Source organism: Poecilia mexicana, unplaced genomic scaffold (genome assembly GCF_051168715.1).
Source record: "Poecilia mexicana isolate PSO_F unplaced genomic scaffold, ASM5116871v1 scaffold_5, whole genome shotgun sequence".
NCBI classification, from domain to species: Eukaryota; Metazoa; Chordata; class Actinopteri; order Cyprinodontiformes; family Poeciliidae; genus Poecilia; species Poecilia mexicana.
In genome coordinates, this window is record NW_028263374.1 from 28,758,464 (window position 1) to 28,773,578 (window position 15,115).

At 39.4% G+C, this 15,115-nt stretch overlaps 1 protein-coding gene across 1 annotated transcript in view; it reads right to left on the reverse strand.

The window, feature by feature from the left end:
* The window catches only part of rspo4 (R-spondin 4), a 29,205-nt gene extending 19,074 nt beyond the window's left edge, over nt 1–10,131 (reverse strand). The window contains exons 1-3 of the mRNA XM_088005867.1: nt 9,545–10,131; nt 1,545–1,733; nt 527–664 (exon numbers count right to left, since the gene is read on the reverse strand). Coding sequence (XP_087861993.1) covers nt 527–664; nt 1,545–1,733; nt 9,545–9,629 — 412 coding nt within the window. The 5' untranslated portion in view covers nt 9,630–10,131. The remainder of the gene's footprint in view (nt 1–526; nt 665–1,544; nt 1,734–9,544) is intronic.
* Nucleotides 10,132–15,115: the final 4,984 nt, after the last annotated feature.

The window sequence follows — 15,115 nt, forward strand, 5'->3', positions numbered from 1 at the left end:
ACTGTGAGCGGCCAATTAGCATCTCAGAAGCTCAAACAATAGCAGAACCATTATTTGTTTGTGGGAGTTTACAGTCACATGTGAACTACGACTACGATCAATCACAGTGATATCACTCTATTTATTAGAGCTAGTGAATTTAGTGCTAGTGAGTAATCACTAGTGCTAGTTTTACTCACTAGTGTCAGTGATTAATTGTGATTAATCACAGACACTAGTGCTGTAATTAATCTTGATTAATTGCAGCACTACTGTTGGTGATTAATCATCACTATTTATCTTAAATGATCATCACTGTATAGTGATATTCATATCATTGTTAGACATCTTGAGTATTTGTACATATCTTAGCAAACTAAATCAAAAAAGAAAGACGCATTTGGTTATTGTTCTTCCTAAGGCAACAAGATCTGAATCTTGATATGTTTTTAGAGGAAATTAACCTGGCTTGGAATTCCTGTTGCTTAACAAAGAAAATACATCAGTTATCTGTAAATATCTCCAAATATTGCAGTTTTTTACTTACCGAGGCAGTCTGTCTGGTGAGCGAAGGTTCCCTCTGGGCACTGGATCAAACATTTGCCTTTGTGCAGCTTGAAGCCAGGCTTACACTTGGTGCAGAAGTCCCGACTGAAACAAAGCTCGCAGTCCGGCGAGCGGCATTCTGGGAGGAAGCAGAGCGCCGGATAAACATCACAAACTGAAAGTCTGAGTTTCACCTGCAACCTGCAGCTCCAGAGGCACAGGTGGTTGTTGTTTAAAATTACTATTTTAACTTAGAAGAATTTACATTTTTGATTCGACTTACAAGAACTAAATATCTGATCATATATTTTAATAAACATCACAATCAAATTTTTGTTTTGAATAGCGCTTAAATAATGAGAGAAGGCAACAGTTGCTTTGAAATTAATATCTGCTTTAATAAAACTCGCAACACAACATACAATAACTTGCCACTAAGCACCCTGGGAAATATTTCCTAATCCCGCTTTTTTCTTCTTTCATTTTTTTGAAGTGCCAACTTAAAATCCCTTGTTTATTTTTACAGATATGATAATCTTAATAACGTTAACACAACTTACTGCTGCAAGTTTATCTTTCACAAACTCACACATTTAAGTTCAAATTCTAAAAATTTCAAGATTTCTATGATTTAAAGTTAGTAGAAAAATTTAAATATTAAAGGAAACCCAGACTGTAAGAGCGGTGAAATTTCATAGTTTTTGTTCAGGATACAGTTAAATTGTAACTTTTTTTTTCTTATTTACCTATATTATGTTTATTAAAATGCCACATAGTGTCTGTTTCTCTCCCCAGGAAAAACTAATTACAAGTTATTTGCAGTAACTTTACATGAAAACTCTTGCTGAGAGATATATATTGAAGGTGACCTATTGAACATGTTTGGAAAGGTCTGTGGGCGACACAAAACATGCTCATTACATTTCAGATAACATTTTTGTCTAATCAGTTCCACCTAATTTGAGCTGTTTTAGGGTCTCTGCCACATTTTTAGGGTCTCATAACACATTTTTACGTACTCATGCAGCGGTTCACGTCCCTCCCTCTCTGTCCAAAGTGTCCGTTTGGACAGGAATGGAGACACGTCCCATGATGAGACATCCCTTTCCTCTGGAGAAACAGGAAGAGTCGCTCTGGGCAGCGTACGCAGCCGTTGTCCCGCGAACACTCCAGACAACTCTGACAGTCTTCTGACGTCTCTCTGTGAGCTGCAGGAAGCACATTAAGACAGATCCGGATTAGGCGCAGAAGATATTAAAACAAAAATAAGACGAGGGCAACAAAGGAAAGCAGGGGGGGAGAAAGATTCCATAAATCCTCAAGATGCCGAGATGCTATCTGGGCTCCATGGAAATCCTCGACAGAGCTGTCTGAAATACTAAACTGTAGACATTGAAAGGCTTCCATTATTATGCTGGAAGTGAAACTCCTCTGCACCTCGAATTCACTCCATGTTCTCTTAAAGGTGACCATTATGCTTCCTTGAACATGTTAGAAAATATTTACTATCCTTATAAAACATGTTCATTACATTTTTTTCACAAAATAATTCTTAGATATTAACATTTTTGTGTGCTCCATGTCCTGGAACTCTGATTGGGTTGCTAGGTAACGGGCGGAATTCTGCTCGGGTTGCTAGGTAACCAAACTGAGCTTACTAGGTGAAGGGTCAATGTCTGCTGATTTGTGACATTACATTCTGGAGGTTTTTTGAAATGTCTCATTTTCCATAAACTATAAACCATTAACTTGTTTCCAAAAGCCAGCTGGGTGGGTTTTTTTAAGCGCCTGGTCTGTTCTTAAAAGCAGCAGAAACCCAAATGAAGGTAGAGAAACGTGCAATGTGAGAGTTGGATAATAATAAAAAAAAGAAATGTGTTGTTTTTCAACAGATTTTCTGTTATCATCCAGTAAACACATCCTGTCTTGTTTTCTTCACTCTGTGTTGTTTTACTCCAACAACTGGACGCACAGAATATGAGTGACATCAACCACTGAGCAATGATGTCACTTCTTGGACGTCTGCAGTTCTTGAACTTTCCACAACTGAAGGGACCGCCATATTTGTTTTTTTATTTATTAGTTTATATTAAAGAAACAATGTGCAAAACAACATTAATAAAAGTTGCTTTGCACCAGATTAAGCTCAAGATAGTTTCCATCTATGGTTCCTGGGTTGGACCTCTTCACAGCAGGAAGTGGTAAATAATGTTTTTTACAATAAAAAGTTAAGAAAGCATAAGCAGAGTTCCTGAATTAGGAAACTGAATTGTTTTTGTTTAGTTCCTAATTCAATCTGCCAGGACTCATAAATGTTTTATTTTCCCTTTTTTTCAATCAAATGACCACATTGTTTTAACACTAAACACAACAGCTGTGTTAAAATGATTTAACACAATAACTCTGTAAATGAACACAACGATGGTGCTAAATCATTCTAACACATTTACTTTTTTGAATTATTAGCACAGTAAATACATGAACACAAAATGTGTCGGCCTCATATAGACACTTTACTGTGTTGAGTTTTGAATCAATTTGTGTCGAAATTACAGCAGATCAACAAATAAATCTGGCAATATTTCAAAAAAGGTGAGATTTTGCAGCAGGTCAAGCTAATATTTACAAACAGAAGGTTTTTCATCTTAAATGCAAAATGGATGTATTTTTTCTAGAGTTTTGCCTTAATTACAGCCCTGAGTGTATTTTCTTTTGTTTGTTGCGTCTCTGTAATCTAGTTAACTGTTAATCGATTAGTAAATTATTTGATAAGTATTTGAATAATCATGATTAATCTGATCACTCTGCCATAGATCTAGATGTGTTTCGAACAGGAAGTGAACTCACATGGCGGCGGTGGCTTCCTGTTGCCTCCTCATGGTAAACCTCCAGATGCTCGCTGATGAGTCGGGCGAAAGATTTCCACTAACACTTTCCACCCAGTCTGACTCAGCTGTTTTACAAACCAGTAAGTGCAAAGCTAATTTCACCCTCGCTTGTGGTGGTTTTTGTCTTTTTAGATGGAAACACATTTTCTGGATCAGATTAGCGAACTCATCGCTGTTGCATTGGAGCTTCATTTCTTTGTTTACGTCTGTCAGATTGTAACAACGACAATTTTAGTTGACATTATTGAAAATCCCTCTCCTTTTTTGAGTATACAACCTCTACATGTTGTTTATTACATCATGTGTAGCGTAAACATCTGACAAAATTACGCTTTGCAAAGCCTGGTTGACTCGCTCCAAACCAGGAAGAAAAACAGTTTTATTTCCCATTCATTTTGACTCAACTGTTACTATGTCCTTTCTGTTTTGATCCTCTTGTACTTCTCTGTTTTTACAAATTTCTCAATAAATGCCCACTGAAAACACTGAAAATGCTTAATGTCTGTACATTTAGGAACAAATGCTGGTTTAAGCTGTTTTCCGTGGAATAAATTGAGATTTAGTAGAAATACCAGTGATGTTGTTTTAGATGTATTTATTTTTGTAAACATACTGTGTCTGCTTTACATCTCACAGAGATTCCATTCCATTTGGGTCTCATCTGCTTCTAAAAACAGACTGAGCACTTAAAAAAACACCCAGCCAGTTATAGCCAATAATTTTTTTGTCTGGGCGGTCCAGTAATCTCTGGGTTGTTGAGTAACATTCAACGCGTACAGCACCGTTACCTAGCAATCCCAGCGTAACTGTAGCATGATTGGTTTTAGTGATGTATGTGCCGTACAACGGCTGCTGGAAAAGACAAGTGTTTTATTGTTGACTTACAACCACTTGCTGCATACCTGTTGGTTGTGCAGGAGGCTTCATTAATGCTTTTCAAAGATGTAAGCTTGTATAATTGCACATCTGTTTGCAGCCATCTTCAGGTGTGAGTGTAAACATTGAGTTGGGGCGCCGAGCCCAGCAGCTACTTATTTGGATTAAAAGAGACAAGAGGCCCTAAAAATATAGGCAGAAGCAGACTAAAATTTCATTACCTAAAAATGTTTTTGTACACAAAAAATGTAAGGAACATGTTTTGTATCACCCATAAACTTATCCTAAACTGTTCTAGGAAAAATGATATGTCACCTTTAAACTTGTAAAATAATAAATAAACCATAATTATGCATTGATTGAGATGTTTTGAACCAGGAAGCCTCCAAATCAGTGGCATCCAAATCCTCAAGAGTTTCTCTCCTGTGACTCAGCCCTGCAGAGGCACGGTAGAAAGCCCGGTTCAGAGGCGTTAAAGAAGGGAAGCGTCTTAATGTAGCGGAAAGAAGATCTTCAGGACTGGAGAGTTAATTTTCTTCACTAGAATCATGGTGTAAAATAAAGATAAGTTTTCCAACAAAACAAAAACAAACAACAAAAAGTCAAAGCAGATCAGATCAGTCAAATGTGCCGGCCCAGTTCTCATTTCTTTATATTTTCCTTCCTTGCTCTATCAACAGCGGTTTCTGAAAGTCTTTGGACTTTGGCGGTTTTGTAAATGATTTCTTTTGTGAACTATTTCACTGCAAAAACACAAAATCTTACAGAGTATTTTGGTCTAATTTCTAGTGCAAATATCTCAGTATACTTGAATTAACACAAAACTAACTTACAACTAACTTTTTAGCAAAAAAAAAAAAAAAAAAAGGAGCTAATTTTATGTTAATAATTCCTTAATATTTATGAAAAAATACTAGTTCCACTGGCAGATTATTTCACTTATATTATGGGGAAAACGTCTTGTTATAAGTGAAAAAAATCTGCCAGTGGAAATAGTTTTTTTAAAAATCAATATTAAGGAATTATTGACCTAAGAAAAGCTCCTAAATTTATCTTGCTAAAAAGTTACTTGTTAGTTTTGTCTTTAGTAAAGTGCACTGTTGTTTTACATTTTGTGTTTTTGCAGTGTTCGGATTTATGTACAAAGCAATTTAGAAGAGAACTAACCATTTTAAGACAAAGAAACTGAAAACACAATACAGCAAATAAACCAAACTACAGCATCTTTGTGTGCCATAAAATTGATCCTCTGGGTTTTATTGGTTAAGAAAATCAAACAGAAGCAATATATGTCTAATAGAGTGTTTGCAACAATATAAGTGAAGATAAAAATGTAGTTTTGTTTTTCTTTCAGTTTTGACTAAGAAAGATGCCAAATTACTGAGAAACAACAAATTCTCCAAACCATTTGGAAACGACTCTAAGGTTTTATGCAGATCTGTCATTACTTTAGGATACTCTGCATTAGTCATCGTGTTTAAATAATCTGGGCTCAAAAAGATGACGGATCTGTTGGAGGAGTTCAGAGTTCAGGGCGGATTTTCCCCCAGACAACCGCTGAGGTCTCAACCTGGCCGTCTGAAACGCCGCTCCACACACATGTGCTCCGAATCTGCAGACTTTCAGAGGAGCTGCAGGTTTAGGTAGCGTAAAACCGTGACCTCTGAACTTGCATGGGATTACCCTGGGCTTTTTTTTTCTTGAGTTCGTGTGTTTTGTTTTAACAAGATCCATGTGTAACGAGCTCAGTCAGTGTTTCGGGAAAACGGGAAGGAATTTTAACCTTAAACTGAATTCACTGGAGCGTCACGACCAAATATTTCACAGATTGCAAACAGTTTACTTAATGAGAGTTTTGATGGGTTCACCCTCTTCTGTCACGCTGCTAAAAGTGTTAATTTACTTTCAGGTCAGACTGTCTGTGACATCAATCAGCAGTCGTTGAGCAGAATTCCCACAATGCATCAGGACGCGTGTATTAACAAGAAAAAGGTGCCAGCTGCCTTGCCGTGTTAAAATAATACTCACTGTGTGTGTCTTTAATAGCCTTTCTGCAACTGCAGGCAATTAATGCCAGTCGGGTTAGGAATGCTTCCTTACTGAAAACTATTTTTTAGCCTTTCAGGTTCAGATCAGGAAAACCTCCCATTAACGGACTCTCGAACTCCGTTAGCTGACCGGGCTATGTTAGCCCGGTCGGCTAACCTACCGTTGAAGGGCCGCTACCGGAAGCTGATTTTCTTCAGTTTCTGTCGTGCTTACGTTCAACTTGACGTTATTTCAGGTGAGTTTTTAAGTGAAGTTCTGGTTCGGTTCGCCTTCCTTCTCCACTGTAGCTGCATGAGGGACTTTAATGTTCCCAAATATCAAATTTATGAATAAGCGGGAATCCTCTGTTTTGTGTTTTGGTGTCACTTTACAAAGTTTCCCTGCAGAACGTTGCATTGCGCATTTAGTTCCGCAACTAAATATTAAAACTGTTAAAGCTCAAAATACCAAATTATTTGCTAATAGCGTATTGCATCGTTATATTATTCAATAATTGTATTGATTTTCTTTCTTTTCAAAGTATGCAGTTTTTTATTCGTGTAAATTAACTTTTGGAAGTGAACACACATCTCTGATCATTTTTATTATATATATATAAAAAAAAAAAAACGTTTTGATGGTGATACAGACTTTCTGATTTCTTTCCGAATAAATCAAACTTTTACATCAACTTTGTTTAATAGTTAATTTGTTTTATTATACATGTTTTGATCTAATCAACAGCTTAAAAATGGTAATTAAAAGATACCCTTTCTTTTCTAAATTAATATAAAGTTTAAACTCTACAATAATCGAATATTTAGGGTCAGAAAATAAAAATAAGCCACCAGGGACTCAATTTTTGCCAAAAAAAATCAAAACAAAATTGAGAATAATTTTGCATATTTACAAGAAAAAGAATGTCAAAAAGTCATACATTTTCAAAGAAAGATTTGACTTTTTGCTAATTAACAGCATAAATTCACTATTTTAAACCTAAGATATTTAATATTTAATCACTCAAGTAAGAGCAAAAAAGTTTTTGGTAAAAAGGCAACTCAAGTACTGGGTAACTGATCAAAACATCAATTTAATAAAAGAGAGAGAGAGAGTCATATATATGTCAGTAATGTCTGTCCACTGAGAAGACCAGTTAATTGTTGGCAAACTGTAAAATTTTACAGAAACTACTAGAAAAAAAAAGTTTTTTAACGTCTTGAATTGAATTGAAGTTAAAGCATTCCACTGGTAACTCTTCATCTACAGTTTCTGTTATTTTTCTCCATGTTTCCTCCCTTTTCTCCTTTTAAAAAACGACCACAGATGCTCACAATTACCTACAGTAACCATAGCAACAGAGAGCCGGCCCTGATGGACAGAATAATGGGCTCGGCTCCCTCTGACCTCTGCACTGCAGCTTTCACACTGAAACACAAAACTCCTGCTGCTTCTGTTGCTCCGTTTTTGTTTTAAGAGTCAAAAAAAGAGGAACCAGGTCCAGATGGGCAACTCGAGCAGACGATAAAAAGTAGAAAATGTCAGGCGCAGATGACGGAGAGGGGGAACGTAAACCAACGTAAATCTGTCGTTGTGAACACTGCAAAATCTTACCAAGTATTTTTGGTTTAGATTCAAGTGCAGATATCTTATTACATTTTAAATAAAACACATAACTTACAAGTAATGTTTCAGGAAGATATAGGAGCTTATTTAGAGTCAGTAATTCCTTAATATTGATTTTAAAAAGATCTTGTTCCACTGGCAGATTATATTACTTATAAGAAGGAAATATGTTCTGTTACAAGTGAACTAATCCAGTGGAACTAGTTCTTTTCTATCAATATATAGAAATTATCAACTTAAACAAACTCCTATATCTTGCTTGCAATTTAATTTTATTTTATTTTACATTTAATAAGATATTTGCACAACAGTAGATGTTAAGGTTTTGTGTTTTGCAGTGAAGAGATGGATGCAGCTTGCCTTTAAACTCCTTCACATGCCTTCAGCTTTTACATTTAAGATTGTCAAATTTTACAATAGTTAGCATGACATCATGGAGGTAATTGTGTTTTTACGGAGGCGTTTTAAGGTAGACAGATTGTGTGATTGGGACGGGATTGTCCTCCATTATTACCAAATTCTTGAGGAAATGCAGGTCGCTGGTGAGCGCCGAAGTCGCCACATACCTGTCTGGCTGCAGCGATTTCCAAACGCAGAATCATTGGAGTCAAATCTAAACCTTCACAAACGAGTTGGAGCACATCGAGCGACAGCTCAGATTGAAAGTTTTTTGAGGAATAAAAGCATAAATTCTGATTTTTATTTAAAGTTAGCTTCAGATAGATGTGAAGAGACATTAGGTTTTATGAAAATATAGAATTAAAAAATCTAAGTTTTTTTGGTCTAGCTTCTAATGAAAATATCTTATTCCACTTGAAATAAGACAAAACTAACTTACAAGTTAATTTTCAGCAAGAAATAGGAGTTTGTTTTAAGTTAATAATCCCTTGTTATTGATAAAAAGTTCTAGTAACTGGCAGATTATTTCACTTATAACATTTTCCACATTTTATAAGTAAACCACAACAAGCTCCTATTTCTTGCTGAAAAGTTGCTTGTAAGTTAGTTTAATCATATTTAAAGTGGACTGAGATATTTGAACTCAGCCTGTTGCAAGTAATCAATTAATCACATGATTAATTAAAATAAGCTTAATATTTTCCATTTGCATAATTCATCGTTTTTCTCTTTTCTCTCTTTTTACTAAAAACTGGATGATAAAATCTTCACTCTGGTGTTTTGGCCTCAACTAAACCATTTTTAAAAGACAATTTTGCTTTTAAAGACGTCATAATTTATTTTATTTGTTGTTTTGTTTGTTTATTTTAGATATTTAAAATCTCTTCCAGCTCCAGTGTTAAATATTCATTAGAGCTTAAAGTTTATTGATTTTTGATGATGTCTTCTTGCATTACTTGAAAACATTATTGATTATAGCAATGACTTCCAGGACAGTTTATCGTCCAGAAACATTTGTTATCGTAATAATCCTAATTTAAACTACAAACTAGACAAAAGTACTCCAACCTACCTTATGAAGTAAAGTTGCCTGTTTTCCTTCATGTCCATTTGCCAAATGTTACATATTAAACTTTGTCCTTCATAATAACTCAATAATTAGGAAGCCAGTTGTGGTTTTCTGGTCGTCTTGAACGTCTACTCACCACTTTGCTTCTGCGTGACGCCCGACCCCATCCTGATCACCTCACAAAGCAAGGTCATCCCAAAGGCAAAGAGTCGCAGATGCATCTGGGCTGCTGGCGAGCGCCCGCTTCAGCGCCAGGCTCCGGACATCTGCGGGGATCCCAGGGGCGGCAGGTTGGGAAATTTAGCTCCACAGTGAAAGACAAAGCGGAGCGTTGGTGGGGGCGGAGGAGAGGACAGGCGAACGGCTGAGAGAAAGCTGAAATAATGGTGGGATGGATGGAGGTGAAGCTGAGGAGATAATCTTGCGGAATCGTCCTCCTTTTCTCGGATTTGATTTAGAGAAGACAGGCGGTCGTAAACGAGCGCAGCACCAGGGAGGCTGAGGGGAGCAGAAAGCCTCGTCCAGACTGCCAGTTTGGAGGGAAAACTCAACATTTAACTACCACTGTCAAATTTGGGATAAACGAGCTCCACTTATCCCATCGCCATCTTTAACCCTTTGCAAGGCAAGCGTGCTCGAACCTTAAGTGGTTCCACATTTGCAGCCCCCTCCTCCTGGCTCTACCTATTGTTGTTCAATCCCACGTTTGTTTTTCACGCTCGCACTCTGCAGGTTTGCTTTCTGCGGCGATGCTATTAACTGTGAGCATAGAGTAAAGTTAATTTGACCACCCTGAGAGAAAAGCAGCTGGAGAGAAGCAGAGAGGAGAGTTTACGATTTAATTGAAGCCTGCTGGGTTTTTTCTAAAGAGACTTGTTGTGCTTGTTAGGCTGAGGAGTCAGGTAAGCACAGAAAAAAAAATCTACCTCCCCAACTTGCGAACCTCCAGGTACTTTAAAGGTAAAGTACATCAGATTAATTAGCCGTGAAAATACATCGAAAACTAGCTGAACTGGCTTTACTTCACTGCAAAAACAGAATCTTACCAAGTATTTTGGTCTAATCCTAATGCAAATATCATGTCACACTTGACAAAACTAACTCATAAGTAACTTTACAGCAATATGAGTCAACAATTCCTTAATATTGATGAAAAAGTATTAGTTCTAAATCAATACTTCAATCAGTATTGAGTATGTACACATTTAACTTTATCTTGCTGAAAAGTTACTTGTAAGTTAGATTTGTCTTAATAAAGTGTAATAAGATATTTGTACTAGAAACTAAACTGCAAATACTTAGTTTGTGGGAGGGGTTTGCAGTGTAGATATTGTTTATTGTTTAGGATCCCCACTAGCTGGATTTACACTCTTTATGGGGCCCATTATTAAAAACAAACATCATACAGCAGAAATCATTCAAATATATGACAAAAAAAGATTTAACATTTAAAAATTACATTTCAAAACCACAGAAACTTCAAGTATTTTTAGTGTAGTATCTGGTGCAAATATCGTTTGACAAAACTAACTCACAAGTAACTTTTCAGCAAGATAAAGTTAAATGTGTACATTTGGAGAATGGATGTGAAAGAAAAAACAATCATCTTTACTCCATTACGGTAGGATGAAGCTTTTACACTGCAAAATCACAAAATCTTACCAAGTATTTTTGTCTAGGTTGTAGTTCAAATTATGGCTGGATGACATGGGGGGGAAATGTATCGCAGTATAAGACATAGACAGATTTTATTGTCATATAAATGTACATTTAAAAATGTACAAATTGAAGGAAATTTCATTGCATATATGGCCTCATCTCGCCTCTGGGCTCTCACCAGTTCACTTTGGCTAATGGTACGTAATGCCATCTTACCCGTTGAGCCTGAATCTTGGACCAGGTTAAGAGAACCAATGTAGGAAACATCATGCTTTTTGGCAGCTTCACTTCCTTCCCACACAGTATGGATGGCATCCCTGTTGAGTTCCTCAGTGCATTCCTCCATGTTGATATCAAGTGGGAGAAGTGAAAGGGTGTCAGCGTCTGCACTGATTTTTCCTCGTCCGTATTTTGTACTGAACCTGAAGTCAGCAAGCTCCCCCACCCACCTGTAGCCGGCTGCAATCAGTTTTGCTGTGCCCATCACATAAGTAAGTGGATTATTACAACAAATCCTTGAATTTTTCGCACACAGCCCATATTAATGCCAGGAACTCCAGCTTCCCAGGGTGGAGGTGGCAGTCATCAGTGTTTCAGTTTGATGTGGACTGATTTGACAATAAAGACATTTGATATGTTGACCAAAGATATATCAGTGATCAACAAATATATCACCTAGTGGAAATTTCTAGAAGGTGAGAACAGTGCAATTGAGCTATGCAGTGTGGGTCCTTAGGCAAGACCCTTGGAGCTATATAGCCTACCTCATACCATGAGAGACATTGATATGCATAACATGCCGGCTCAGACGTCGCCCGGCCAAACAAGGTCTGCGTCAGGTGCTGGGGAACCAGAGCACCTTGATGAAAAATGGGCTACTGGAACAAGACGGAAATGGGCGAGAGACGAAAACATGGATCTGTTGGAATGCTACTACTCAAGTAACCCTAGTCAGAGGGGTTACATGCAAAGACTGAGGGTGGAATGGTTACTTCGACACCCACAGTCTACAATGACTGCCAAACAACTAGTAGCTCAGTGTTCCAACATCCGCAAACGGCAACTGCTATCACAACTTGAGATTGACGAGATACAACACAAATGCTACGGCAAGAGGGAGGAGCCCGGATGTAAGGTCAGGGGGGAGTTAACTACAACTCCCCACCCCGAGACTGGGTATGCAGCCCCAGTAATGAACGAACTATCAAAGCTGAACGAGACAGCAACTGACCTGAGAGAGAGAATCGTGGCCCGAATGAACACCAGGCAAACCCGACGCCAATTACAACGGCTGAGTGAAGTACCATCAGAAAGTCTCATTCAAGATGTGAATGCAGCATTGAGAACAATCCCTACCAACACCATAACAGAAACCAATGAGCTGATATACAACTCAGCATCAGTGATCCTTGAAATGCTCGGCTATAAGAGCAACCAAGAGACCCAATATCCATCATGGATAAGATCAAGATAACAAGGAGGGAAGTGAGCCAACTGTCAGAGCTCCAAAGAGGTGCAATGAAAAGACCAGTACCTAAGAAGTACAGCCAGATGCCCATACCTGAAGCACTCGAAACTGCCAAACAAAGGCTCCAAGCCGCCTAAAGAGATACACAAGAGAGAATGAAGCCAGGAGGATTAACCGGCTCTTCTCCACCCAACCAGCTAAAGTGTACTCTCAATGGCAGGGTAATAACAACAGAGCAGACCCACCAAGGCTGGAGACTGAACAATACTGGAAAGGCATATGGGAAAGAAAGAGTCTCGGGTATGAAAAACTGGACAGCACCAGGGCCTGACATGATCCAACTCACTGCCCTCCATGAGCGACTGGCAGCTCAACTGAACCAGCTGCTACAGGATGGGACTCACCCTGACTGGCTAACTGAAGGGCGCACAATCCTGATCCAGAAGGATCCCTCAAAGGGTTCAGTCCCATCCAACTATCGGCCGATAACCTGTCTCTCTACAACATGGAAGCTCATGTCAGGCATCATAGCAGCTAAGATAAGCGGGCACGTGGATAAATACATGAGCACGGCACAGAAGGGCATCGGCATAAATAGCAGAGGAGCCAAACACCAACTCCTTGTAGACCACACAGTCGCACGAGACTGCAAAACCCGACACACCAACCTGTGCACCGCTTGGATTGATTACAAGAAAGCCTATGACTCAATGCCACATACCTGGATCATTGAATGCTTAGAGATGTACAGCATCAACAGGACTCTAAGAGCCTTCATTGCAAACTCGATGGGCCTGTGGAAAACCACCCTTGAAGCCAACTGCAAACCACTTGCACAAGTGTCCATCAAATGTGGCATATACCAAGGAGATGCTCTGTCCCCACTGCTGTTCTGCATAGGCCTGAACCCCCTTAGCCAAATCATCAACAAGACTGGCTACGGATACCGACTCAAGAATGGGGCCACAATCAGTCACCTCCTCTACATGGATGACATCAAGCTGTACGCCAAGAGCGAGCGAGACATCGACTCACTGATCCACACCACCAGGATCTACAGCACTGACATTGGGATGTCATTCGGACTAGAGAAGTGTGGCCGAATGGTTACAAAGAGAGGGAAGGTCGTCCGCACAGAAGGGGTATCACTCCCAGAGGGAACAATAGCAGACATAGAGCACAGCTACAAGTACCTGGGAATACCACAAGCAAATGGCAACCTCGATGAGGTCACAAGGAAAGGAGCCACAGCCAAATACCTCCAACGAATAAGGCAAGTCCTGAGAAGCCAGCTCAATGGCAAGAACAAGATCCGTGCAATAAACAGCTATGCCTTACCAGTAATCAGATACCCTGCCGGAATCATTAGCTGGCCAATGGAAGAGATAAAGGCCACGGACGTTAAGACTCGGAAGCTACTAACCATGCATGGAGGGTTCCACCCCAAATCCAGCACCCTGAGACTGTACACGAGCCGTAAGGAAGGAGGCAGAGGACTAGTGAGTGTGAGAGCCACTGTCCAGGATGAAACATCCAAGATCCATAAATACATCAAGGACAAAGCCTCAATGGACGATGTGCTCAGCGAATGTCTCAGACAATGGGGAACAGAGGACGAGATGCTGGATGAACCATCATGGGAAGACAAGCCCCTACATGGGATGTACCACCGACAAATAACTGAAGTGGCTGATATCAGGAAATCCTACCAATGGCTGGAGAAAGCTGGACTCAAGGACAGCACAGAGGCCCTCATCCTGGCCGCCCAGGAACAGGCCCTAAACACCAGAGCAATAGAGGCTCAGATCTACCACACCAGACAAGACCCAAGGTGTAGGTTGTGCAAGGAGGCCTCTGAGACAGTCCAGCACATAACAGCAGGGTGCAAGATGCTGGCAGGGACAGCGTACATGGAACGACATAACCAAGTGGCGGGCATAGTGTACAGGAACATCTGTGCCGAATATGGACTGGAAGCCCCGAGGTCAAAGTGGGGAACACCCCCAAAGGTGGTGGAGAATGACCGAGCTAAGATCCTGTGGGACTTCCAGATCCAAACAGACAAGATGGTAATGGCGAACCAACCGGACATTGTGGTGGTGGATAAAGAACAGAGGAAAGCCGTTGTGGTGGATGTAGCAATACCAAGTGACCACAACATCAGGAAAAAGGAGAAACTGGAGAAATACCAGGGCCTCAGAGAGGAACTGGAGAAGGCCTGGAAGGTGAAGACCACAGTGGTGCCTGTGGTCATCGGGGCCCTCGGGGCAGTCACCCCCAAACTGGAGCAGTGGCTCAAACAGATCCCAGGAACAACATCAGACATCTCAGTCCAGAAATGTGCAGTTCTAGGCACAGCCAAGATACTGCGCAGAACCCTCAAGCTCCCAGGCCTCTGGTAGAGGACCCGAGCTCAGAGGATGAAAGAGACCACCCGCGGAGGGTGAGAAGGGAATTTTATATATATATATATATATATATATATATATATATATATATATATATATATATATATGTGTGTGTGTGTGTGCTGCACATGTATAGCCTAATATTATTCAGTATTAATCATTATTTATTTAT